The sequence below is a fragment of the Dermochelys coriacea genome, chromosome 5 (assembly GCF_009764565.3).
Source record: "Dermochelys coriacea isolate rDerCor1 chromosome 5, rDerCor1.pri.v4, whole genome shotgun sequence".
Taxonomy (NCBI): Eukaryota; Metazoa; Chordata; order Testudines; family Dermochelyidae; genus Dermochelys; species Dermochelys coriacea.
In genome coordinates, this window is record NC_050072.1 from 16,238,052 (window position 1) to 16,265,684 (window position 27,633).

The following is a 27,633-nucleotide window of genomic DNA, read 5'->3' on the forward strand; positions in this document are numbered from 1 at the left end:
TTCCATGGATTATCCTTCTCTTCTGGCCGTCCACCCTTCAAGTCCTTTCATTTGGCAGATGTCTGCAAAACTTGGGTTGTCTATCACGTCTTCTCCTGCATTATACCTTCAAATCCCTGCCTGAATTCCATCATTGTCTCCAGCTGCATCTCTGATTCTTGAATCTTCTCTGCCATGAGCTCTACCAGGTGACATTTCAAGTCATGTTTTCACAACACACAAACACACAGGTGCAACACCAATAAAATAAGGCATTAAACATGAGAGAGAGCAGATAGGTCCAAAAGAATTTAGGGGACCTTTCCAAAAATCACAAGTAGAATTGGGGACAAAACCAAGGAGTTCTCATTCCCACGCCCCTATTCCTACAGCTACACCACACGTTCCATGGTCTACATACACACAGAATGGGCTTTATTTTCAGAGGTGCAGGACACCTGACACTCCCTATAAAGTCAATGGCAACTGCAGGTGCTTCGTGCTTCTGAAGATAAGGCAGATCATGTACTTGTGATATCAAAATCTGCTCTAGGAATTATTTTGGGGAAGTTCTATGGCTTGTGTTATGCAGCAGGTCAGACTAGATGATCACAATGGTCTCTTCTGACCTTGGAATCTAAGAATGTACCCAGGTTTCATAACACAAGGGGTATCAGATGATTGAGTAGTTCTAATAAGAGAGCTGGAACTATTCACCATTCTATAGTTCCCAGCTAGTCATTCTCTAGAGATGATGCTTACCTGCGAGCCAGGTGTCCTCGTGTATACCTCTGGATTGTTATTGCAGCATTTCTTATCCTTCTGTACTTGACCCTCTGCAGCCAGCCCCGCACAGTCTTCTGTATCATGATAGTAGCAGCTCTGAATTTATCTGCCCTCAGTTTCTCCAGATATGCCACCTGGCCTGCACGGAAAAAGATCTTGGTACGTCCAAACTGGAATTTGTCAGGATCCTTTTCAAAAGCATAAGGGAAACTGAGTTAAGACAAACATTTTCCTGAGGAGTCTATGCTGAGTAAATGCATATAAGGATGACAAGAGTGAATAAAATTTACCAGTTCAATTCCCATATCCATTCAACTGGGTTATACAAACTTTATCCCCACAGTGCCAGTTTCAGCATATAAAGCTGAGGCTCACTCTTTTAACCCAACAATCCCGATGTTCACATATTTTCACTAACACCTGACAAGGGTTAAGGACCAAATCCCAGTCCCACTGAAGTCAATGGGAGTTTTGCAACTCACTGGGATTTGTCCTAACTAGGCATTAGCAGGGACCATGAAGGTTTGTCACCTTGCTCTGGAACACTGATGGTTTTCAGATCAAAGGACATTCTTCATGTAATATCACAACTGCATGAGATAGGGCATGGGCATTGCTGGACCTTGGTCCTTTCTGTTTCCAGTTTCTGTATTTCTAGTCAATGGATATGCAAACTGGATGTAAACACTTTCTTGGCATGTTATCCTCTCTGATAGGGTGAAAAACAAAAGCTTGTTCTCCTCCATTTTGACAAAACTTAAGAAATAAGTTAGAACCAAAATTTCAGAGCCAAAGACTCCCAAACTCTGTGAGGAAACGAGAGGAGTGCCAAAATCTGAACCCAAATCTGTGTCAACACTCTAAAAGTGGTCCCACTCCTTATAAACAGGTTAAGACAAACCCATAAACTGAGCATATGTTCAAAATCTGGATGCAAAAGCTGCATTTTGCAACTTTAGATCACCTCTTTAGAAAAAAAAAATCAAGGCTGCGATCCTGCAAAGGTGTGCATGTGCTTTAACTTTACCCACTGTGAGTAGACCCACTGATGTCAACAGGACGTGTCAGTGAATAAAGTTGAGTCTTTGCAGGACTGGGGCCCCAAGAAAACAACTAGCCAACCTGTCAGAGGCCTCAGCAACAAAAAAAGGCCTCAGAAATAGAAATTTAATCACAGAGAAAAAAATCATTGGAAAATATCCTTAAATTAAAAAATGAACTCAAATAGTCCCCAAGTAACCTGAGTAATAACAAACTGAACCTCCCTTAGCTAGAGCTTGTGTTTGTTTGTTTTTTTTAAAGGACAGAACAAATTAATAATTGGAAAAGAAATCTCAGTGTCTAGACTGTTCTCACAGTATGTGACCATTAAGAATTTCCCATGCAGCAGACATTTTCTCTTCATCATTTGTATGAAAAGGTGATTGGTGACTGGCTTTGGAGGTCTCTGTGCAGTGAGAGAGAGGCCCTTTGGCCACTCTGTCCTCTTGACTGGGATTCCTCATGCTGTATGCCGTGTATGAAGCGAGGACTCTAGGATTTTATTCCAATCGTCAGTAAGAAGGAAAAGGAATGGGTTTTGTGGGGATAGTAACTCACTATCATCTACTGTTCACGAACAAGCTGTGAAATTCAATTGCAGAAAAAAAGCTTTTTCAGCTTGAATGCAATCAATAGATCTCATGCCACGTCTCATTTAGTCTCATTATTCCTTCTGAGATGGTTTGACTTTGGAAGACACTCTTGAGTGCCAGGGGCACACCAGCATTTTCAGCCACAGCAGGCAAATGGGGGGAAGGGAAGGTGATTTGAGATATTATCAGTGTCAACAGCTTCTGTGCTTTAATGATTGTTTCTGAAGCTTCAATCCCAGCTCACCTTAATGAGGTTTTCCAGAAGTGTTTTACAGATCAACTTCTTGTCATTTTTAGAGATCTCCCTCTTTTTCATAAGAACTCGATACCTATTGAAAAAGTCATGGTAGGACCACCTGAAAGCAAAGCACAGATAAAATTAAACAGGGCACAGGGTTTCATTTATTTAGCTAATGTTTAGAATTAGAGCTTAAATAAACCAAACCTCAAATCCAAATCTCTTCACATTTGGAGGAGAGAGAGGTAGAGTGGGGTTTAAAATCAGGTCTGAACCCAACCCCTGCTGGTTCTGGACTACGTTGGAAGGTCCTTCCCCTCCCTCCCAACTTGTACTAGATTAGATGCATTTAAAATGAACAAAGGAGGATGAGTGATCTGGAAAGATTTACATCAGTTGAGACCAAAGTATCACAAGAACAGCTAGCCAGATTTCTGCACCATTCATGTGAACCTCAATCTCGGCCCTGATTTGGTGTTGAACGCAATTGTCAGCCTAACTCTAATTTGGATCTAAATGTTAAGGCTCCTCTCTAATTTTAAGTGCTCTAGAAAGTTTCCTACTTGACTATGACACAGACATATTCAATTTGGTGCTGATGACACACAAACAACCACAAGAACTTTTCCTCCTCCTAACCGGAAAGCATTGCCATAGCAGGACTGTGGAACTATAACTTACAGTATCTGCATGAGAGGGATTTATGAAAATACCATGCAGCCAAAAAAGTACCTCACATTGAGAGACAGATGTAAAAAGACAAATCAGGTTGCACCGAACATCATGACACATGACTGTCAACCACCTGAGGTAACAATTGTCCAAAAATGCCAAAGGATTTTGTTATATATAGATTGGGCCTACAACCTCTTCTAATCACACTTGCCACTATCTCACCATTGGACTTCCATATTTTTGTTTTCACATATTTTTCTGCAAATAATATTTTGTTGCCTGATCCTGCCTGTCCTTAGGCTGGGAATTGATTCAGATTGATGAGTGCTTGGCCTGAGTGAGATTGAGCCCCATGGAAGTTTGTCATGATTTGTTCTGACTGTATGCATTTTGTCTATCATCAATCCAGATTTGCTATGCAACCTCTTCTTTTATCTGCACTCCCATAAGTTCCTTTGCTACGACCGTGGCTTGGAGTGGAACCACTGAGGAACACTTCAGTTCTATTCCCCTTACCACCAGTCTACTGCATTCCAATGAAATCACTTAAGAGCAAGAACAGTTTTTCCCCTGGACACATGTGGGTATCTTCTATAGATGTTGACATGAGTTATGTGCATATTTTGAGGAGAAATTAAAAAACAAACAGTATATGGCATGGAACACATTGAACATAGTTCTCGCCTGGCTTTTGTTTCCAAACTCTGATGCATATAAATTAGAACTTCACCTGTTCATCTTCTCATGTTGAGAGTTCAGGCCTTTAAGGCACATGCTCGAATCTGACTACTCTCATGGCTGTTAGATGTTTGGAAGGCTCTGCACCACAAACAATGAAGTCTCTAAACGTGGCAGAGCTGTAATTCAAGAAATCGGAGCATTATATTTTACTGCTAGAAAAAGGCATCTCCTGCCATCTCTATGAGATTTAGAGTGCATATTAGATTCTGAAATTGATTCACTCTGAACTAAAACAGCTGAGTTATGGACCTATCAAAACCAGAGTTTTCGGTGAAAACACCAGACATTTCTAGTGCTGCTAAAATTATTTTAAACATATGCAAATGAAGATCCAGGAAAAGAAGTGAATGAACTCCAAAATGCCAGACTTCTGCCTAAACTTGAACAAACATGCTATGGGCCTGAGTCTCATTTACACTCAGGCCACTTTCTATTGCTCTGGCACCACAGAGGAATCTTAAAGTGGGAATACATGAAATAAGAATTGAGAGTTTAGAAGCCTGTCCATGTTGGTGCACCCAGAAGTTGATCTATACTTTTTTATATACATGCAAAAACCCAAGCAATTCTTTCTGCTTTTTCCACCCCACCAAAATGAAACATTCCAGAGCTCAATTTTGAACAAAAAAAATGCCAATAGCACAACGCTCCTGAGTGACCCCCCCACCTGATGAAAAAACTGCACATAAGCAACAGAAAAACACCTCCCCCCTGCCCCTGTGAAATACATTTCTTTATCAAGCTGCCATGGGTGTTTGTAAACCAAAGTAAAAAATATAATGGAAAATGGCTTTAAAGAAAAGTGTTCCTCAATTTTTTCTATAATTCTCTGCAATGAAATCCATCTATAATTGTGAAAATGTCTACTGCCCACCATAGTTAAGCACTGAATTTTCCATTCTAGCCTGCCTTTATCGCTAGCCTATTTCTCAAAGAAATTTTGGGATGGAAATTGTCAACACTCTGTCTCAGGTGACTTGTTCTACAAAGTTTGTGCAAAACAGGCTTAAAAATTTGAGTTTATGTTTGTGATCTTCACCCCACCTCCACCCACATGAGTGCACATATTTACCCAGATGCTCAGATCAGGATGTTGCACTTGCATTACTAAAAATGGCTTTCCCTGCCCCAGCTGAAATACCTTAACAACTGCAGAGGATTTAACTGAGGAAGGCAACCTTAAGACTGAGTTAATGCCGAGCTCTTATATAATGTTTTGCATCGGTAGATTCCAACGTGCTTTGCAAAGGAGATCAGTATCATAGTTCTGCTTAGAACCATGGAGCTTGTATCCCTGCATGTAGAACATCTATATTGCAGTAGATTCAAGAAGTCCTATGTCAAGATCAGGACCCTAATGGGCTGGATATTTTATAAACACATACAAAGATGCATGGTCTCCCTCCCAAAGGATTTACAGTCTAAGGTTGCAACCTGAAAACACTTACACACATACTTAAAAGCATGAGTAGGCCTACAGAAGTCATTCGTTCACAGTCCAAGGGTTTCATTGGTGGGCAATGCTCCATTGTCAAGCCTTTTACATGCTCGGTTAAGGACAACTGCAATAAGATACAGCAATTTCACAGTTGCTTTTACAAGACTTTCAGAGGGAGGAGCAGTTAAAGAAGTTAGCTTAAATTTAAGACCTCTTGTTAAACCACCTGCAGCATGTCTACACTGCATCTGGAGAGAAGCCTCCCAGCCCGGGTCTACAGACTTATGCTAGTGAGACTTGCTCTAGTGCAGGGGTTCTCAAACTTCATTACACCGTGACCCCCTTCTGACAACAAAAATTACTACATAGCCCCAGGAGGGGTGACCTAAGCCTGAGCCTGCCCGAGCCCTGCTATCCCGGGCGGGTGGGCCAAAGCCGAAGCCTGAGCTCCACCATCCCGGGCAGAGGGGCCAAAGCCCAAGGGTTTCAGCCCCAGGCAGGAGGCCTGGAACGCGAGCCTGGCCATTGATGGCTGAAGCCCTTGGGCTTAGGCTTCAGCCCCAGGTAGCGGGTCCTACCAAGTCTAACGCCAGCCCTGGAGACCCCATTAAAATGGGGTCTGGACCTACTTTGGGGTCCTGACCCACAGTTTGAGAACCACTGTTCTAGTGCTATAAAACCAGCTGTGTAGATGTTCACAGCCTGAACTCCAGCTCAAGCCTCAAGCCTTGGAGGGGAGCTTGAGACCCTGAGTTCCAGCCCAAGCTGCATTTCGAAGCACTGTCTACACAACTATTTTTAGAGCACTCGTGCAAGCCCTTGTCTTGTCTTCACTAGGATTTTTACCTCAAGTTAGTTACTATGTCAGCTAACTCAAAGTAACAACACACCTTTTTTCCTAGAGAAGACAAGGACAGTGAATGTCATCAAACAAACTCAGTTTGAAGTCCTTAGCTTCCACTATGGTTATGTGATGGCAACAATTATGACTGGAATTACTGGTGAAAGTGTGTTTTCCCCTCCTGCTGGTACAATTGAAAAAAAATAGACAAACTGATTTTTCTCAAACTTTCCTAAGACATTGATTTCTCGGCTGAGACCAAGCATGGGCAACCTCAGACCCAACAGATTCACAGATGTGAGTTAAGACAGCTCCCAAATGGACAGAATGTCTGTCAGCTAAACAAACAGGGAAGAGAGAATCACTGATCCTGTTAAAATAATGCACCACAGGCCAACCCCAAGTACCTCTGGTTCAAAAAACTTAAGCACTCCAATAAAAGGGGGGCAGAACTTGCAAGGGCCCCAATCCTGAAACTTGTGTATGGCCAGATTGCTGGGCGTGCCCAAAGCCCCTTCTCGATACTCAACAGTCTGCCCAAGCCCTACAAACTGGAAGATTGTGGTCTGCCTCAAGATTTGTTTGCTCTTCCTCTTTTCCCAGTTAAGTATCTAGCAACCTAGGAACTAAACAATAGCTAAGTTAAGGCACCTGGGGCAAAATCCTGACCCCAGTGAGATCATTGGAGCCCAGTTCCTCAAAGGCATTAGGTTCCTGACTTCCAATGATTTCAGTGAGAATTAGGTGCCTAAATACCTCTGAAGATCTTGGACTGGGAGCTTTACCTCCAGTCAACAACTGCCAAGAAATTCTTCAACTGGGCATTATACTGTGATTACATTATCAACAATGAGACTTGGGTGGAACTGTGAATCATAGAATCATAGAATATCAGGGTCGGAAGGGACCCCAGAAGGTCATCCAGTCCAACCCCCTGCTCAAAGCAGGACCAAGTCCCAGTTAAATCATCCCAGCCAGGGCTTTGTCAAGCCTGACCTTAAAAACCTCTAAGGAAGGAGATTCTACCACCTCCCTAGGTAACGCATTCCAGTGTTTCACCACCCTCTTAGTGAAAAAGTTTTTCCTAATATCCAATCTAAACCTCCCCCATTGCAACTTGAGACCATTACTCCTCGTTCTGTCATCTGCTACCATTGAGAACAGTCTAGAGCCATCCTCTTTGAAACCCCCTTTCAGGTAGTTGAAAGCAGCTATCAAATCCCCCCTCATTCTTCTCTTCTGCAGACTAAACAATCCCAGCTCCCTCAGCCTCTCCTCATAAGTCATGTGCTCTAGACCCCTAATCATTTTTGTTGCCCTTCGCTGTACTCTTTCCAATTTATCCACATCCTTCCTGTAGTGTGGGGCCCAAAACTGGACACAGTACTCCAGATGAGGCCTCACCAGTGTCGAATAGAGGGGAACGATCACGTCCCTCGATCTGCTCGCTATGCCCCTACTTATACATCCCAAAATGCCATTGGCCTTCTTGGCAACAAGGGCACACTGCTGACTCATATCCAGCTTCTCGTCCACTGTCACCCCTAGGTCCTTTTCCGCAGAACTGCTGCCGAGCCATTCGGTCCCTAGTCTGTAGCGGTGCATTGGATTCTTCCATCCTAAGTGCAGGACCCTGCATTTATCCTTATTGAACCTCATTAGATTTCTTTTGGCCCAATCCTCCAATTTGTCTAGGTCCTTCTGTATCCTATCCCTCCCCTCCAGCGTATCTACCACTCAATCTACCGTGTTCAATACTCCCCCACAACTTGCCAGTCTGGGAGTTGAATAATGGAAAATCCCCACTTTTATGATTTACCACAATATTTCATTTCTCTGCAGCCTGAAATTGGTATTAAAAATATCTGTCTAGCACATTAAAAAAAATTCCCTGGGGGAGAGAAAAGAAAAAGACAATGCATGTGGCTGTTTCTGTTTGTTTGCATCTCTGATAGGTTATTTGTTATAAACTGAACTGCAGAAGTAACTATAATAGGATTTGTGCTATTCTGGAAAAAAAACCCTCTTAATAAAACTGTTGTGTTATTGCAATGTACAAATAGTTGACTGGGTATAGGCTGAATGTTTTCTTCGCCTAAGGGTCCTTGGCATGGGGAGAGTTGTATATGTGCATCGTCCACAGCAACTTGATACACCATAACTATCTCCAAAGAAACATGGATAAGCTGCAAATTCCACTTGACAATATAGACTATCATGGTTTCTACCACCTGCTAAGCACACAGTTTTGTTTAAGTGGAGGACCTAGAGTAAGTGACAAATGGAGACACTCCAGTGCCATATGATATAATCCATTGAAGATCAAAAGGTAAAGATCAAAAAAGATCACACAGTAAACTTTGTTCAGGAACTGTAACTCTTTGGGACACGTGAGATGCATAGTCGAGCTAATTTTTGCCATGGGTTACTTTCGAAACAGCAGGCTAAGATATAGCTCCTCTTATTCTGTGTTACCATGCCACAGCAGAAAAGATTTTATTTTAATTATTAAGCCTTCCGATTAGTGTTGCCTGAAATTATCAATGGATCTAATGACCAGAACTATTCCCTAGAATACGAGAGTGAAAATGTTCACCTAACAAAGCAAGCAAAAAGGAGTGGAGGGGGGGAGGATGTTTAGGGTACTACCTGTAGCCAAATTAATTTACAGATCATGTTTCTCTGAAGACATTGCAAAGCAGAGAAAGGCACATTATGAAAAATGATTTTATACACAGGGATGCCCTTGAAACATTTCAATTATGAATGTTTAATGTCTGTAAAGTTTAGCAGCTGTGATATTACATAAAACTGGCACAAAATTACAGTACATAATAGACAGCTCAGATGAACAAAAAAGCAGAAGTGAAATTTCAGGAATATTTAAGTGATAACCAAAATGGCTTCTGATTAGATGAGGTAATATATATATGGCTGAACTGATCTCAGAAATTCTAAAGGACCAGTTCATGTGTATCAGAAGTCAGATTCCAAATTTTTTGTATATGCATGTACACATACACACAGAGACATCCTTTCTTATATAGATTATATATAATTATTTTAAAGGAAGGATGGCTCTATGTATTTCATAAGCCATAAAAGGTGAATATTTAAAATAACCAGTTAGCATTGGTAACACTAATCACTATTCTTGAGAGGATTTTTCCTGAAGGTAATAAGTCCAAGAGAATGAATTTGAAAGCATCTGAATATTTGCAGACACTGGCCATAGCTCATGGATGCATCACAGACTGTCCTAGATGAGGAATTCAATTGCTCAAGTGAATCCTACTATTCAGTCAGTGCTGACAGAATAGTGTTAATCCCCAATTTCTGGGTTTAGTCTAAAATGCCAGACTCAAATCAAACTGGACAATCACTTGTTTTGGTCCACGATTGTTCAGAATAAATTCACTCATTATTGTGTTACATTTCATAGGAAAATTTCAGTGCAATTTCCCCAGATTAGGTATGAGTTGAACTAATTGAAATCATTGACATCAAAACCCGTACATCTCTGACTTTGTTTATTGAAGGAGAAACCTCAAGACAAATTCCTGGTGATTAAGGGAAAAAAATCAAATCCTCTTTGACATGTCTGTCACCGGCAATGTAGGGCTTCCACCTAGGTTGGAATGGCTGAGTTGAGGCATGCTATTTAGTAGATCTTGCACTGAAAATAAATTCTTCCAAGAAATTGAACTTGGAGACCAGAAGTAGGGAGACAAATGAAGGCAGAGTAGAGCTTTCATGCTGTATTTTTGTTATCACTGTAAAGCTATCTAGGCATGTTAATACAAACAAAAGTGTCTGGTCCAGACTAGGAGGAGACATTAAGGATATACGTACATTGCAATTAAAAACCTGCAGCAGGCACCATGGCAGCTGACTCAATCTCAGCCGCGGGTTAAGTGACTTGCAGTATAGATGTTTAGGCTTGGGCTGGAGCCTGGGCTCCAGGAGCTTGCAAGGTGAGAGGGTCCCAGAACTTGGGCTGCAGTCTGAGTCCAAATGCCTACACCACAATTAAGCAGCCCATTCAGCCCACGCCCCACAAGCCTGAGTCAGCTGGAATGGGCCAGCCACAGGTGTCTAATGTAGACATATCCTATGCCGAAAAAAAAAAAAAGATAGAATTCAGTTGAGGAGATGGGGTTTAGAGTTTGTGGTGAAGGACAAGTGAGGAGCGGATGTTCAGATTTGACGGTGCCAAAAATAAAATAGTTCTTGCAAGATTTTGGTCCAAAGTAGCAGAAATACAAGATTCTCTCATATCCTCAGCCAGAAAACAGGCCAATTCCAGTTTTGGAACTAAATTGGGATGAAAGTTTACTGGGACAGGCTTGGAGAGTCAAATACAAATGCCCCATTACCAAAATTTGCAGCAGGCTGGATACGAGAGCTTCAGTTCATCTCTGAACAAAGGAAATTCTATCTGGTAAAGAATAAGGAACAAACATTGGAAGTTAATTGTTGCAAATATGTGGCATTTATAGTGCTTGATATGTTCCAAGCACTTGCAAAATAATAAATAGTAAGTATTTAATGCTCACAATCCCTGCGTGGCAGGCAAGTATCATGAGCAATGTTGTACAGGGAAAGAATATTGCAGTGGTTGGGACGCTGGCCTGAGACTCAGAAGACCCGGGTTCAATTCCCTGCTCTGACACAGACTCTCCATATGACACTGGCCAAGTCACTTGGTCCATCTGTGCTGCAATTTTGTATGTGTAAAATGGGGATAATAGTACTTCCCTATCTCATAGGGGTGTTGTAAAGACTGTGAGGAGCTCGGATACTATGAAAAAAGAACATGAATACTTGTGGCACCTTAGAGACTAATAAATTTATTTGAGCATAAGCTTTCGTGAGCTACAGCTCACTTCATCAGAGCTTATGCTCAAATAAATTTGTTAGTCTCTAAGGTGCCACAAGTACTCCTGTTCTTTTTGCGAATATAGACTAACATGGCTGCTACTCTGAAACCTGCCAGATACTATGGTAAAGGATAAAAGTACCTTCAATAGATTGTATAGCATGAAAACTGAACCAGATGGTTCTGAGATGGGCCCCCGTGTCAGAGCTGTTTTCTAGATCCATGCTTAAATCACTATACCATGCCTCCTTCCATGTACTCACAAATTGACCATGTACAGAATCCTTACAAATATACTACAACTGAGCATTCTGAATCTGCCGGGCCCTTGACTTCATTCAAGCCACCAGTATTAGCCATGGATTCAGTAGTACTCAATAACTGGGTGTCATTAATACTTAAACGCTGAGAGGATAAGAGAACAACTGACAGATAAAGTATCGTCTTATAAAGTTCTCAAGTTCAAAGATTCCTAAAAGAGTATTTTGTTAGTGTTGATGGAGCAACACATTGCTTCAATTTCTTATTGTCTCTAGATTAATCTTCATTGTAACCAGCTTCTAAAAAGAAGACAAATGGTTTTATAGTGGAGAGACATGTTCCATACTTTAAACATAAAAGCTGATGATGGATACACTATTCATTTCTCTAGGACAGCGCATTCATCACAGTAGTGTATGTACATAATAATGAACATATTTCTTAACTACCGTGTAGCATTTCAAATTGGATGATACATTTTCATTTTACATCAACTACATGCAGAACACAGTGTATTATGAAAATGATAAATCCGACAAAGCATATCCTATATCAAAGATGGGGGAACTGCCAAGCTCTTTCTTATAGTGGAGTTTATTATTTTCTTTATATGGTCTGCAGAACACTGAAAAACCGTATTCAACTTTTTAAGAACTGGGTGAAAATTCATGGTACAAATAAAACCTATTCAGAGTAGTGACTATGGTAGTGCCACAGTGACAAAAGCAAAAAATTTAATGTCAAAATATCGGCTATTTCTTTCCAAGGCATTTCACTCCTGGAAATACCCCTTGTAATGAAATGTTGGCAAAATATATTTTGCCAACATGATGTACAAGGAAATGTTGCCTTATATATTAAAAATGTATACACTTGGACTGAGGTTGAGATGGAAATAAAAGACAGGCTTTCTGAAAGTCTATGGGTAAGGACAATAACAAGTCATGGCATGGGTCTATTACAGATCACCTAATCAAGAAGAAGAGAAGGATGCAGCTTTTTTAAACAACAAAATGACCAAAGCACAGGAATTCGTGGTGATGGGAAACAGGTCACAGATTATCCAACAAGTTCCTGGAATGTATTGGAGACAATTTTTTAGTTCAGGAGGTGGAGAAAGCTACTAGGGGAAAGGCTGTTCTAGATTTGATTTTGACAAATAGGGAGGAACTGGTTGAGAATTTGAAAGTGGAAGGCAGCTTAGGTGAAAGTGATCATGAAATGGTAGAGTTCATGATCCTAAGGAATGGTAGGAGGGAAAACAATAAAGACAATGGATTTCAAGAAGGTAGACTTTAGCAAACTCAGGGAGTTGCTAGGTAAGATCCCATGAGAAGCAATTCTAAGGGGAAAAACAGTTCAAGAGAGTTGGCAGTTTTTCAAACAGACATTATTAAGAGCACAAAAGCAAACTATCCCACTTCATAAGATAGGAAATATGGCAAGAGACCACCCTGGCTTAACCAGGAGATCTTCAATGATCTGAAACTCAGACAAGAGTCCTACAAAAAGTAGAAACTAGGTCAAATGACAAAGGATGACTATAAACAAGTAACACGAGTATATAGAGAAAAAATTAGAAAGGCCAAAGCACAAAACGAGATTAAACTAGGTAGACATATAAAGGGCAAAAAGAAAACATTCTACATATAGAAGCAAGAAGACAACCAAGGACAGGGCGTGCCCATTACTCAATGAGTTGGGAAAAACAATAACAGAAAATGCGGAAATGGCAGAAGTGCTAAACGACTTTTCAGTTTCCACCACAAAGGTTAGTAGCAATTGGACAACTAACATAGTGAATGTGAGGTAAGACCAGAGACTAAAATAGGGAAAGAACAAGTAAAAATTACTTAAACAAGTTAGATGTCTTCAAGTCACCAGGGCCTGACTTGATTATTACCTGAGGAAATATCTTAGTCATTAGTGACTATCTTCCAAAAGTCATGGAAGATGAGAGAGATTCCAGAAGACTGGAAAAGGCCAAATATAGTGCCAGTCTATAAAAAGGGAAATAAGGGCAACCCAGGTAATTACAGATCAGTCTGCTCAACTTGAGTACCAGGAAAGATAATGAAGCAAATAATTAAGCAATCAATTTGTGAACACCAAGAAAATATTAAGGTAATCAGTAACAGCCAGTCAAAAACAAATCATGTCAAACCAACCTAATAGCTGTCTTTGACAGGGTAACAAGCCTTGTGGATGGGGGGGGGTGCGGTAGATGTGGTATATCTTGACTTTTGTAAGGCTTCTGATAATGTCTCACATAACCTTCTAGTAAACAAACTAGGTAAATATAATCTAGATGGAGCTACTATAAAGTGGGTGCATAACTGATTGGAAAACCCTTCCCAGAGAGTAGCTATCAGTGGTTCACAGTCAAACTGGAAAGGCATAACAAGTGGGATCCAACAGGGATTAGTTCTGGGTCCTGTTCTGTTCAATATCTTTATCAATGATTTAGATAATGGCATATAGAGAGGACACTTATAAAGTTGGTGGATGATACCGAGCTGGGAGGGGTTGAGAGTGCTTTGGAGGATAGGATTAAAATTCAAAATGATCTGGACAAACTGGAAAAATGGTCTGAAGTAAATAGGATGAAATTCAATATGGATAAATGCAAAGTACTCCACTTAGGAAGGAACAATCAGTTGTACACATACAAAATGGGAAATGACTGCCTAGGAAGGAGTACTGCAGAAAGGGCTCTGGGGGTCATTGTGGATCACAAGCTAAATATGAGTCAATAGTGTAACACTGTTGCAAAAAAACCAAACATCATTCTGGGATATATTAACAGGAGTATGTTGTAAGCAAGACACAAGAAGTAATTCTTCCACTCTACTCTGTACTGATTAGACTTCAACTGCAGTAGTGTGTCCAGTTCTGGTTGCCACAATTCAGGAAAGATGTGAATAAATTGGAGAAAGTCCAGAGAAGAACAACAAAAATGATTAAGGGTCTAAAAAACGACCTATGAGGAAAGGCTGAAAAAATTGGGTTTGTTTAGTCTGGAGAAGAGAAGACAGAGAGGAGACACGATGACAGGTTTTAAGTACGTAAAAGGTTGTTACAAGGAGGAAGGAGAAAAAATATTCTCATTAACCACTGAGGATAGGACAAGAAGCACTGGGTTTAAATTGCAGCAAGGGAGGTTTAGGCTGGATATTAGGAAAAACTTCCTAACTGTCAGGGTGGTTAGGCACTGAAATAAATTGCCTAGGGAGGTGGTGGAATCTCCATCATTGGAGATTTTTTAAGAACTGGTTAGACAAACTCCGGTCAGGGATGGTCTAGATAATACTTAGTCCTGCCATGAGCGCAGGGGACTAGACTAGATGACCTTTCAAGATTCCTTCCAGTCCTATGATCTATGACTCTAAAATGTTCAGTTGTGCATGGAAATGTGAAAATTAGCATTTTCTCCTACTGGTATGAGAAAATTTCTGAAAAACATTTTTGCAAATCCTAAATGAAATGCAAACATCTTGCAGTTCAAGGATTTAAAATTTTGCACGGCTATTTCGAATGGCGTTTAGTCATATAGGTTTGGGACTAAAGGGTTGTAAGACCAAGCTTCTAGCAATGACTTCTTCCTTATCATTTATTTCACAGACAATGTCTTCAATCTGAAATCATGCAATCTAGGTATTACTCTTATAAAACTCATTGTGATTTTATGCTGTGCTTAAAGTCATGAAAGTGACCGTGTGAAGCTGAAACCAAAAGGAATAATAAAAAATTATTAAATTTCCAATGGTATCAGATTTAAATTTTAAGTAACATTTGCCTAATTAATTCATACAGTCAGTTCAAATGTACAGATTACTCACTACCTGGGGATTTTCATTAGGATACAGAATCTATTGGTTTTGCTTGTCAGTCAATGTGAATATCTATAATTGAGGATGATAAAATAACTTGCAAAATTTGAAGCTCCTATCTTGTATATAGCAAAAAGAGATATACTGTACATATTCACCTTCCAGAAATGTTAAGATCGCAGCAAGGAACAAAATTCTCACATTGTCTCTTAAGGGTATTCTACACAGCATTTTGGAGCAAGTGGGAGTGAGCCTGCCAGCCCAGGTCAACAGAACAGCTGTATAGACAGTGCTTTCAAATTGCAGCTAGGGCTGGAGCTCAGGCTCAGAAGCCTAAGGAGGGGCTCACTCCTAATTGCAGTGTAGACGTATCATAAGTGTCCTGGACCCTAAACTGGAGAGGATTGAAACCCGAAGAGCTGGTTAGTCTTGCACCTCTTTAGAGCAGACCAATAACGTCAGACAAGAGGAAGATTTGGGTGCTCCATGCATTAAAAAATTATCAGCCACAACTCTGTGGGAAAGAAGTGCTCATAACCAAAATTCCAACTGTTCAGCCATATGTTGTGATGCTGGGAGACCAGGTGCCAGCTCAGTGGAATGCTGACAAATACATAGCTGGAACCAGTCTGGTTCACCTTTGTATTAGCATTGTTAAAATAGGCATTATCATTATAAGAATGAGTTTAGACTTTATTGAATGCTTGTGAATTGCTGCATATATTAATCTTAGTTATAGTATCTGTATCCTATATTGTAGGGTACTATGTCAGCGTCTGCATTGTAAGCCTCTGTAACTGTATATATCAGCAGACAGGAGGGAGACATTAACTAGTGTGAAATGCTCGTCTCCAACAGAAGTTGTTATGTCCTGTCCAACAAGGAAGGCCCATCGACACCAGACAAACTAGACTGGAACATTAAAGAGGGCAAAAGACTTTGTTGTTTACTCCCCCCCCCCATTAAGAGGAGTCTTGCAAGCGAATTCCTCCCATTACCTGAGTTTTCAGCTTAAAGTGGGGGGGGGGGGCGCGAGGGAGGGAGAAAGGGAATAAAAACCCCTAACTCCCCTAAGGAGAAACTGTATACCATTGTTTCTTGGATTCTGTTGGGCAAGGTTTCTAGGCATAACCAAGGGATCCCCAGCTGCTTAGCTGGAGTTAGCCCTAAAGGACATATAAAGCTTGCTTATTACAGAAGCTTCTATTACCTTTTGATACTTGAGTGTAACTCATTTGCGTATATATATTTACTTGCTTTAACCTTGTAAATATCTCTCGTTTCTTTTTCCTACATAATAAGCTTTAGATAGTTTATTACAGGATTGGCTAAAAGCATTGTCTTTGGTGTGAGAGCTAAAGTGCAACTGACCTGGGGTAAATGGCTGGTCCTTTGGGACTGGGAGTAACCTGAATATTGCTGTGATTTTTGGTGTAAAGGAACATCTGTCACAAAGGTAAACTTACCTGGGTGGCAAGACAGATGGAGTACCCAAGGGACTGTCTGTGACTCCATGGTAAGGCTGGCACAGTGTCTGAAGAGTTTAAACTTGATAATTGATTGGTTAAATCTACGTATAGAACTCACCACCAGTCTGAGGGCTTGTGCATTGCTTCCTTGCAGCCTGCCTTGAGTTTGGTACTCATGCTCTTGAGCCACTACAGGACCGTTTGATATGAGGATAAAGCTTTCTTTGCCTTGTGAGTTTTTCAGTGCAAGAGCTGCCGTGTGTGTACAGTGCCTCTCACAAGGGACCCCTGATCTCAGTCTGGGTCATTAGGCACGACTAAAGTTCCAATACAAATAAATAATTTTTTTATCTTTTTCAAGTAGATAAACGCATCTAAAGACTCTATAGACTACACTGTATGGGCCTAATGCTGGATACCCAGTGCAAAACTGGAGAAATGAGGCCTTATACAAGGGATCTCTGTTGGGGGGGGGGGTTGGTAATCAATTCTCTTCTTCAATCACTGGGAACAGAGAACCTTTGAAGCCACTAAGAGAACCTTTGAAGCCACTAAGAGAACCCACGTGCAACCATAAATTCAGAGATTCTGCTGTGCTGCAGAACACTATCACATGGCTTGCTGGTGGCACGTACTCCCCTTGGTGTCCCCCTTCATAAAGAAACCATGGCTATTCCATTACGTCTTCGGACCTTCTACACATAGGAGGGCAGAAGCAGGATTTGGCCTTACTGACACCTTCGTAAACATGATTTTAAAGGTGCTTGGATCATTTTTAGTTATTTTTCCCATTGTTTAATCTTAGAGATGACAGAAATTTAGACATCCTCATTTTACCAGTAGCTGACATTGATCCCTTAATGGAAAAGTCTTAGAGAATTTAATAGGGTGGAGCCAATAGTTAAATAGGGCTACACCACCTTCTATAATTCTAGAGAAGGGACGTAAATTTCTATTACATTCTACAGCATGTTTCTAAAGTTTCATAGAAAGAATACAACTTTCTCTCAATTTCTACAGGACTTTTCCATAAAGATCCATCTGAGTGAACTAGAGGAGACAGCAGGCCTTCCTGTTTTCAGTATTTGTTTGTCCAAAAATGTGGTGGGAATTCCTTCTGGATGTCAGAAAGCACCAGGAAAATCAAATAATTGGCAGTGCCACTACTATAACAGCTGGCATAAATTCTCGGGATCTATTTCTTGCTGCTTATAAGCATGCAAGGTTTGTCAGTGAACTTTCAGGCAGAACATTTCTCTGAAAGGACAGTGACAGGGCATTGAACATCCCGGTTAATTGACTATTTTGGAAGCATATTTATAACTCCTTTGTTCCATATAAAAAGGCTAATCGCTATGCTGACATTAACACAAAACTGCTCAGCAATAAAGCAGACCTGATGCATTTTCAAAATTACTTGCCCTGGTCATCTTCAGGCCTGATTTAGAGTTTCAGCTTTTAAATTTACTGGGCCCTAAAATATCATTTGAAGCTCAAATCTCATCAATGAAGCTCAAATTACCTCCCAACTTTCTTCCTTTATTTTAATGCAAAAAGTTTGATGCCTGATATTCTTATGATATGTGGACTATAACAATGGTTTAAAAGATTCATTCTCTCCACGTGCATACACTGAAACAAACATCTACATTTTTTGGCTGCAACTGCTGTTATAGCAGGTGTCTGAAGCCTGAAAACAAAGCAATACATGTAGGCCCTGTGGGGACCTTTTCTACAGCGAGCTTTAGTGGCTGCAGGGGGAATCCTTCCTTATAGGCAACATTTACTTCTGAACAAGAATAACATGTTTAGAACTATAATCAGCCTGGGAAAAAACTCCATTATTGTTTCTTGTTGTCCATCTCCATATGGGATTCCATCTCCATATAGGAATCCAATCCAGATTCCTATCAACTTCTTACTATCCACATATAGCATTTTTGGAGATTTTATTGTTCATGGTTCCTTGCTAATTAACATCACCATGAGAAATCATTTCTCAGTGCCAGATTGAAAGTGTCACTCTGAGCTCAATAAAGAGAACATACTCTATGGCTGCTTTATATTTCATCTTATGGCTTGGCAACGAACTTCTAGAATTGAAGATTTCAGGAGCTGGTGGGATTTTTGTAAACCAAACATCTTTTTGAAAGAAAACACTGCTTTTTTCCCCTCCAGGTGCCAACTTCACTGAATAAAGCATGTGACATAGTATAACACAAGGTATCTTTGGCAGTATAGTACCTGGATGGGTAGCCAGCTGCACTGATACGGATGGTCTCCAACACACCACAGGCTCTTAACTGCTGGACTGCTCTCTTTGGATCAAATCTGCAATTACATGTTATAATGATACAGATGAGCACAGTTTCCCACTCCATGCACAAAATTAAAAGAAACCTAGCAGCAGAGTATCCGGAGGCAATGACAAGAATATTTACATTGGCAACCTTTCCAATACAGCTGGGTTTCATTTCTGCTTATATACACAGCATGTACAGAAAGAAACTCTGCCATTTACGTTTTCCTGCATGTTGGGAGAGCTCAATTTGCTGCAGCCTGGAAATCCTTATTGGAATTCTTTGAGCAGGTGGATTAACATGCGACTTATGCAGCACTATTAAAGGTTTTCAGGAGAAAGAACTGAGTTGCTGGTTAACAGAAAGATAGACATCACTGAGCAGAAAGAGGGATGTGATGACTGCACCACAGCATAATCTACAACAACAAGCAGTACAAGGTGCTTTTCTGCATAGCCAGAAAACCCATTCATCTGAGGTCTATAAGATGCTACATTTTGTAACAACAGTGTAATAAGGCTCTGCTGTAAAAGGCAATGAAATTCTTAGGGAAGACAACACCAACTTCAATATGAAAAAAACATTCTATACGATCAATACCATTAAAATTAATACCAAACAAAGTAACGATCAGACCCCACTTAACTGGCTTTGGAAACCATACGAATTTAATGTGGTTTAGGAGCTTTAATCTTCGTTTCAATGGAACTTTGCTATCTTAGATGGCACAGCGCCGTATTCTATTCTGGTTCTGGGCACTGAACCCACATTGAGATCAGCCGGTGTTCATACTGAACAAGCATAGTAGATAGAGTCCATTTTCCACAGCATGTGCACACAGAGGTCCTGATTCTCCACTCTTTGGCACCAGACACTGCATTTCAATGGGACCGCACTGGGGTAAAACAGGTGCAATGGAGCAGAGATTCATAGATTCCAAGGTCCGAATGCACGATTGTGATCATCTAATCTGACCTCCTGTATATCACAGGCCACAGAACTCCCCCAAAATAATTCCTAGAGCACATCTAGAAAAACATCTCACCTTGATTAAAAATCGTCAGTGATGACGAATGTACCACAACCCCTGATAAATTGTTCCAGTAGTTAATTACCCTCACTGTTTAAAAAAAAAAAAGTCACCTTATTTCAAATCTGAATTTGTCTAGCTTCAACTTCCAGACATTGGATATTATATAGCTTTATCTGATAGACTAAAGTGCCCATTATTAAATATTTGTTCCCCATATAGGTACTTACAGACTGTAATCAAGTCACCCCTTAACCTTCTCTTTGTTACGCTAAATAGATAGAGCTCCTCAAGTCTATCACTGTGAGGCATGTTTTCTAATCATGCAAGCATTCTTGTGGCTCTTCTCTGAATCCTCTCCAATTTATCAACATCTTTCTTGACTGGTGCACACCAAACTGGACACAGTATTCCAACAGAGATCACACCAGTGCCAAATACAGTGGTTAAAGAACCTCTACTCCTTGAGATTCCCATTTATGCATCCTAAGGACTGCCTTAGTCCTTTTGGCCACAGAGTCACCCTAGGAGTTTGTGTTCAGCTGATTATCTATCACAATCCCCAAATTGTTTTCAGAGTGTTTGGTTCCCAGGATTGAGTCCCTCATCCTGGCCTACATTCTTTGCTCATAGATGTATAAAGTACATTTAGCTACATTAAAAATGCATAGTTTGTTTGCGCCTAGATTACCAAGTAAGTCATATCACTCTGCATCAGTGACCTGTTCTCTGTTACTTACTAGTCCCCCACTTCATATGTCGTCTGCAAACATTATCAGTGATGATTTTATATTTTCTTCCAGTTAACTGATAAAAATATTAAATAAATTAGGGCCAAGAACTGATCCCTGCAAGACCCCACTAGAAACACACCCACCCAGTGATGATCCCTCATTTACAATTACATTTTGACACCTATCAGTTAGCCAGCTTTTAATCTGTTTAATGTGTGCCATGTTAATTTTAAATCATTTTTCTCTTTTAATCAAAATATTGTGTTGTCTCAGGTCAAATGCCTTACAGAAGTCTATGTCTATAACATCCACATGGTTAACTTCATCAACCAAACTTGTAATCTTAACAAAAAAGATATCAAGTTTGTTTGACTGGACCTATTTTCAATAAACCTATGTTGATTGGCATTAATTATATTACCCTCCTTTAACTCTATATTGATGAAGTCTTTTATCTGCAGCTCCATTATTTGCCTGGGATTGATGTCAGATTGACAGACCTGTAATTATCCAGGGTCATCCTGTTTACCCTTTTTAAATATTGGCGCATCATTAGCTTTCTTCCAGTCTTCTAGAACTTCCCCAGTTCTTCAACACTTATTGAAAAACAACAAAACAACATGAATGGTCCAGTGAGGCCCTCAGCCACCTCTTTTAAAACTCTTGGATGCAAGTTATCTGGACCTGCTGATGTAAAAGTGTCTAACTTTAACAGCTGCTGTTTAACATCCTCCTGAGATACCAGTGGAATGGAAAGAGCGTTTTCATCATCATACGTTATGACTACATCATCTGCTTTTTCCCCAAATACAAATTTTACCAAATTCAGAAACAGCTCCATACTTCTCAGCACCATTAGTATCATAAATTGCCTCATTGTAGCCCTGAAAGGTGCTTGAATTGGAAACTATCCACCCACTATTTTGATGGACAACCTTACAGAGACATACAGATGCTTCTGGGCACTACCCTAACTGCGTGTGGTAAGGAGACAATGCTTATCAAAGGGAGAACAGGTCTCTATATGTATGTTGGGATTCTGAATGCCCCTAATGTTTCAATCTGGAGATCAAGAATTCATGAACAATTTTTAATTTGCTCAGCTGTGCTAGAGCAGTATAAGAAATATACTCTGCTATTTTCCACATTTTTAAACTCAGCAGTGCTATCAAGTCCACAGCGAGTTATCCATTATAATATCATGAAGAAAAAGAGCAGAAGTTTAGCCTGTCACTCACTCCAGACAGGAATCCAAGGGGGTGCAATTTTAATAATAATAAATAATAGCAATGTTAGCAACTTTCAACCTGGAGGATCCCAAAGCAATTTATACTGTATACAAAGAGATCTCTCTGAAATGCAGTCATCTGCTCTAAACCACAGTCACCTTGCAGATGGAACATAGCAATCAGTCTTCACCAGTAACACCATTCAGCATAGGAAGAGTCAAATAACCTCTCCAACTAAACTATACAGGGAACTTTGCATCAGTAGATTATATTAACTGAAAATAACATTTGGCCAAGTTACTTGAGTTAACACTCTCTTCTCTCGCAAAAAAGTGCTCTGGGGTCTATGACCTCTGAGTGACCAAGAACTGGGCTTTCCAATCTCAACGTTAAGCAACTTTCAGTAATGATGTAAGGTAGGAGTTACAAACACAACTCTTAGGTATAGCTACTTCGAATTGTAGTTGTAACCACTCTTTACATTTCTAAATTTCTACATTACTAAAAATAAATACATACATAAATAAAAATCCTCTAGAATAAAAGATCAAACAGATGAGATTGTTACCACTTCTCACTTTAGCTGGATCAATGATGAACTAAAAATTAAGGAAATAGATTTATTATTAACCACTCACTTCTTTTTTTCTTGACTTGGGAGGCAGAAGGTCTAGTGGATTGAACATGGCCTGGGGCCAGGAGCTATAATTCATGAGTTCTGCCATGGACTCACTGTGTGCTCTTAAGCAAGTCAATTGGGCCAAAATTTTCAGAAGAGCTTAAAGCTAGCCACCTAATTCCACAGTTAGGCACCTAAACAAGCGACCTGAGCACCCAGCAACTTTCACTGAAACTAACAGGTGTTCCATGAGGAAGTCATTGGGAGCTTGAAAATGAGGCTACCAATTTAAGTACCTAAATGTGGATTTAGGAACTTAACTTTAGGCTCATACTTTTGAAAATCATTGCCTTAACCTTTCTTTGCCTCAGTTTCTTCATCTATAAATTACACATGCAATTACTTGCCTACCTATCCCGAATGTTGGGAAAAACTGAGTTAACATTTGTATAGCACTTTGAAAATAGAAAAGATAAGATTTTCAGACTTTAAGCCAATGGGTCTATGGCTGCTCAGCACCTCTGAAATTCAGTGTACGTTTGTTTAGGTGCTTAAATAAGAATTTAGAAGGGAAACATTCAAAGGCACAAATAAGAGCTGGATACCCAACTTCCATTTATGCCTTTGAAAATTTCCTCCTAGTTGACTAACGTTAAACTCAACGATTAGAAAATTTTGGCTGAAGTGCTTTGCAAGCAGTAAGCATTATTCTTACAGTGCTGCAGCTTCTTTCACGCTGGAAATCTGACACTCAAGTGTTTGATTCCTGAACTAATGTTCAGTAAACTAGATTTGTAGAAAAAAAAGTTGAATACTAAATTCTGAATGTCTCATTTTAGGAAAAAGTAAAAAAATGTGTCTACTGATAAGGAGGTTTAAGAAAATGTTCCTCTTTGAATAAAAGGTTCATGTTTTTATGCCGATGAAAACGACAGTGCTATGCAATCACATGTTAGTGGCACTGCACTACCCCAGCACTAGCATTCCACTGAATTGTTTTCTCCTAGCATGGCACAGCTGAAATGTGAACTGCAGTATCTTTATCATCTTGTCTGATATGAGGAGGATTTTTTAGAGAGCAAATTGGTTTAATTTAAGTGATGCCAAAAGACTTAAGTTGCTTAAACTGGTGGCAATAAGGCTTAATACTAGTTAGCATTCCTGGATCACCAGTACCAGACAAGTAGACTCCTCTGAGGAAGGGTGGAGATACTTATCTCTAGCAAGGGGATAGTGATGTGAATAAGCCTGAACCAGTGCTTTCCAGTTGACAAACAGGAAGTGCAACTTCAACCATCCCACCCCAGAGTATTTTCCTGTGTTGTCTGCTGTTTTCAGGATATGATGTACACAATGGCCATACCTGCACTGCGAATAAGATTCATGTGCTCTTCAGGCTAGAAGAATAATTCTTGGATCTACTTTGGCTTTCCCTTTGTTTTGAAAACTTCAGTTTGGCAACTCCTCTGTTGCCTGTTAGGAAGCATTACATCAAACACTGCAGCATCACCATTCTGGGACCATGCCTAGAGACTATAACAGCCAGTCACACTTGTATGCCTGCAACTTGTTTCAGTTTTGCACCTCTAATCATGTGTAAGTACAGCTGATGTCATTTAGAATTTCATGATTAGTTACTTGACCGCATCTGAACACTATTTATAAATGGGCATCAGTTGTACCCTGAATACTTGGAGGAAAATTGGAATGTGAAATTGAAGGTAAAAAATTGAATACTCAGCTAAGGCTGGGTTGAAAATTGAGCCATGTGAATAGATGAGTCTCACAGCTCCCTAATTGGAAAGATCAGATGATTTCACCTTGGAGGCTACTTTGCTTCCACTCTCTGGGGTTAGAAAATACTTTCATGACAGAATCATACAGGTAACAATCTATTTGGCATTTGCCAGTGTAGATGTATGGTATGCCATTTTGTAGATACAAACTGACTACAAGATTTTAAAATTGGCTCCGATTGGCAGTTGTGTTAGAATAAAACCAGACTTGTGGAATTACGCATCATATAAGCAAACAAATGTTCTTTCCTTATCATCACTGTGGCACTATAGGAGACCTTGATGTTATTAATAGGACTGTATAAGCACATAGGAACTACTCCATCATGGTTTTCTACTATGTCTACAACAGCAACCTATAGCAGGCCCTTTAGAGGACACCTAAAAGAGAGCAACATTGGGTCCTTTTAATCAATGGTAAAATTCCACTGACTTAAATAGAATTGGGCCTAATTACAGAATTGAGCCTAATTACATTCTTCCAAATGGTAATACAGAAAAGCTGTATCAGCTCACTCTAATTATTTGTCCATTTTATTTAAAATATGCGTGTACTCCTTGTAACTGCTGTGGGAGCTCAGGGCATCTCCTCAATCAAAATTCTCTCTCTCTTTCTCACACAATTGGAATACTGCATCAGCTGATATGAATCATGTTTTTGGACTTCTATTAAAACAAATACGTAAAAGGAACAAAAAATACCCAAGGTACAAACAAAGTGCTTTCAATGGAAATTTAAGGAAGTCAGTCACAATAGTTGCTTATCCCTGTCTTTTCATTTCTCTCCTTCTGCTATTATTCATTCAAAAACCAGTTGGAGAACACTTCAATCTCTCTGGTCACTCGATCACAGACCTAAGAGTGGCTATACTTCAACAAAAAAGCTTCAAAAACAGACTCCAACGAGAGACTGCTGAATTGGAATTAATTTGCAAACTGGATACAATTAACTTAGGCTTGAATAGAGACTGGGAATGGATGAGTCATTACACAAAGTAAAACTATTTCCCCATGGTATTTCTCCCTCCCACCCCACCCCCCACTGTTCCTCTGATATTCTTGTTAACTGCTGGAATTAGCCTACCTGCTTGTCACCATGAAAGGTTTTCCTCCTTCCCCCCCCTGCTGTTGGTGATGGCTTATCTTAAGTGATCACTCTCCTTACAGTGTGTATGATAAACCCATTGTTTCATGTTCTCTGTGTGTGTGTATATAAATCTCTCCTCTGTTTTTTCCACCAAATGCATCCGATGAAGTGAGCTGTAGCTCACGAAAGCTTATGCTCTAATAAATTTGTTAGTCTCTAAGGTGCCACAAGTACTCCTTTTCTTTTTGCGAATACAGACTAACACGGCTGCTACTCTGAAACCTGTTTATCACTGTATCTGTGCAATTTAACTCTAATGTGTTGTGAGCTTCTAAGATATAATTTGATCAGACACTATTGCAAAAGCAATAGTTCTGCATCGTATTGTACTGGGATATTGTATGTGGTTAGTCTGGGTCAGTGTAGCAGAAACAGAGTATATTTGTTTGTGTGGGCTACATTTTTCTTCCATTCTACAGCATTTGGAGAGTACCACACTTCTAATATGTTCGACCATTAAAACAAAATAAACTATGAGGAATATTTTCAATCATAAGGGCTTCAATCAACAGAGGACACTGATTATGGGACAACAGTTCTTAGAATGATACGAGTTACAGAATTTGAAATTCTTAACTTTAAGAGTTCATACTACAGTGCTGTAGTATAAACCCCTATGCTAGGTAATCCCAGTAAACTAGTAATAATCTTTCAAGACCCACCAATAACTGTACACCCTCAACTCCTGTTGAAATCAGTGGGGCTTGAGGGAGATCAAATTGCTTAGAGCACATTTTAGAACCACCATTTTGTAAAAGGACGTGTCACTTAAGAGGAATGGAACTCCAAATATTTTAATGTATAGAGACTTTTCAGCCCTTTTTACTATAAAGGGCTAGAGCAGCTAGATATGTTGGAACTTATCTTAAAGTGGAACTTACTTGAATGGAAGTTTCTCATCATTTGGCTTGATGCAGCGCACGTAGTGTGGAGTGGTAGCATTCAGCGTCTCCATCAATAAATGCAAGGAGTTTCGGAACTGAAAGAGACCAGAACAAAAAAAAATCCACTTATCTTTGAGTGGGGGGAGGGAAGGGGTGCATTTGGACTGTTCAAACTCTTAATTAGGCCTGAAGATGACACGGGCAAATCTGGAGTATATTCTAAATCAAAGACAAAAGACTACTTTACAAGCAGACATCAGTGATAAGCGGAAGCCTGAACCAGCCTATGGGTACGAAAATAATATGAATTTTCATATAAACCCAGATTGTACTCAAACTCTTGGTTCTACACAAACAAACACAAGAGCTACATCAAAGCAATGTTTTAGGACAATACCAAGGGACTATTTTGTGGTTTCAGGCATCATCCCTTCAACTGAGATGTTAAAGGACCCAATCTTGGTAGCTCTACAGATAGAAGTAAAAAGCATCACTGGCTCTTTAATAGAGAGCAAGGTACTCTCAAGGTTTAACACCAGTATTTTCAATAAAATGTGTTCCAATGAGTCTTGCACCAGCCTTTGTGCTCCTTATTCCGTGTCTCAATCACGTCCAATCAAGACTATTGAAGTCAACTCATTTATGGTCTTCCTAAATCCCTCCTCTCTAAACTTCAGGGGAAAAGCCAGATTATTCAATCCACACCAAGAAGCAGACCTATCTTAAACTCTCCCTCATCATCTTTCACTCTCAGTGGCTTCTTTGTAACCTCTGCATCAAATTCAATATGTCCTCCTGCTTTCAGGATTCTATATATGACCTTGACTTCACCTTCCCTCTCTAATCTCACACCCATCTGTTCCTTTGCTTGCTCATTCAGATCATCTCTTTTTGCCTTCTCTCTGTCCAGTTCCCTTTACTCTGCACAACTGGAGGTTGCTTGTTTATCTGTGTTGCTCCATCTCTGAAACGCTCCTCCTATCACTGGCATGTTGAACCAATTTCTCTTTTTCTATCACTTTTTTTCTCCTCTATATCTTATGGCTGACCCACATGGTAAATAGTTTTGTGACCCAACAGCCGAAAGACACCACGCTGCATCATAACTTTAAATTATTGCTGT

General features: G+C 40.0%; 1 protein-coding gene across 4 annotated transcripts in view; it reads right to left on the minus strand.

The window, feature by feature from the left end:
- Positions 1 to 27,633, minus strand: part of MYO5B (myosin VB) — a 386,415-nt gene that overhangs the window by 97,494 nt on the left and 261,288 nt on the right. For all 4 annotated transcript variants that reach the window (XM_043514976.1, XM_043514975.1, XM_038401609.2 and 1 more), the window contains exons 16-19: positions 26,508 to 26,605; positions 19,016 to 19,102; positions 2,644 to 2,755; positions 742 to 953 (exon numbers count right to left, since the gene is read on the minus strand). In XM_043514976.1, the coding sequence (XP_043370911.1) occupies positions 742 to 953; positions 2,644 to 2,755; positions 19,016 to 19,102; positions 26,508 to 26,605 (509 nt within the window). The remainder of the gene's footprint in view (positions 1 to 741; positions 954 to 2,643; positions 2,756 to 19,015; positions 19,103 to 26,507; positions 26,606 to 27,633) is intronic.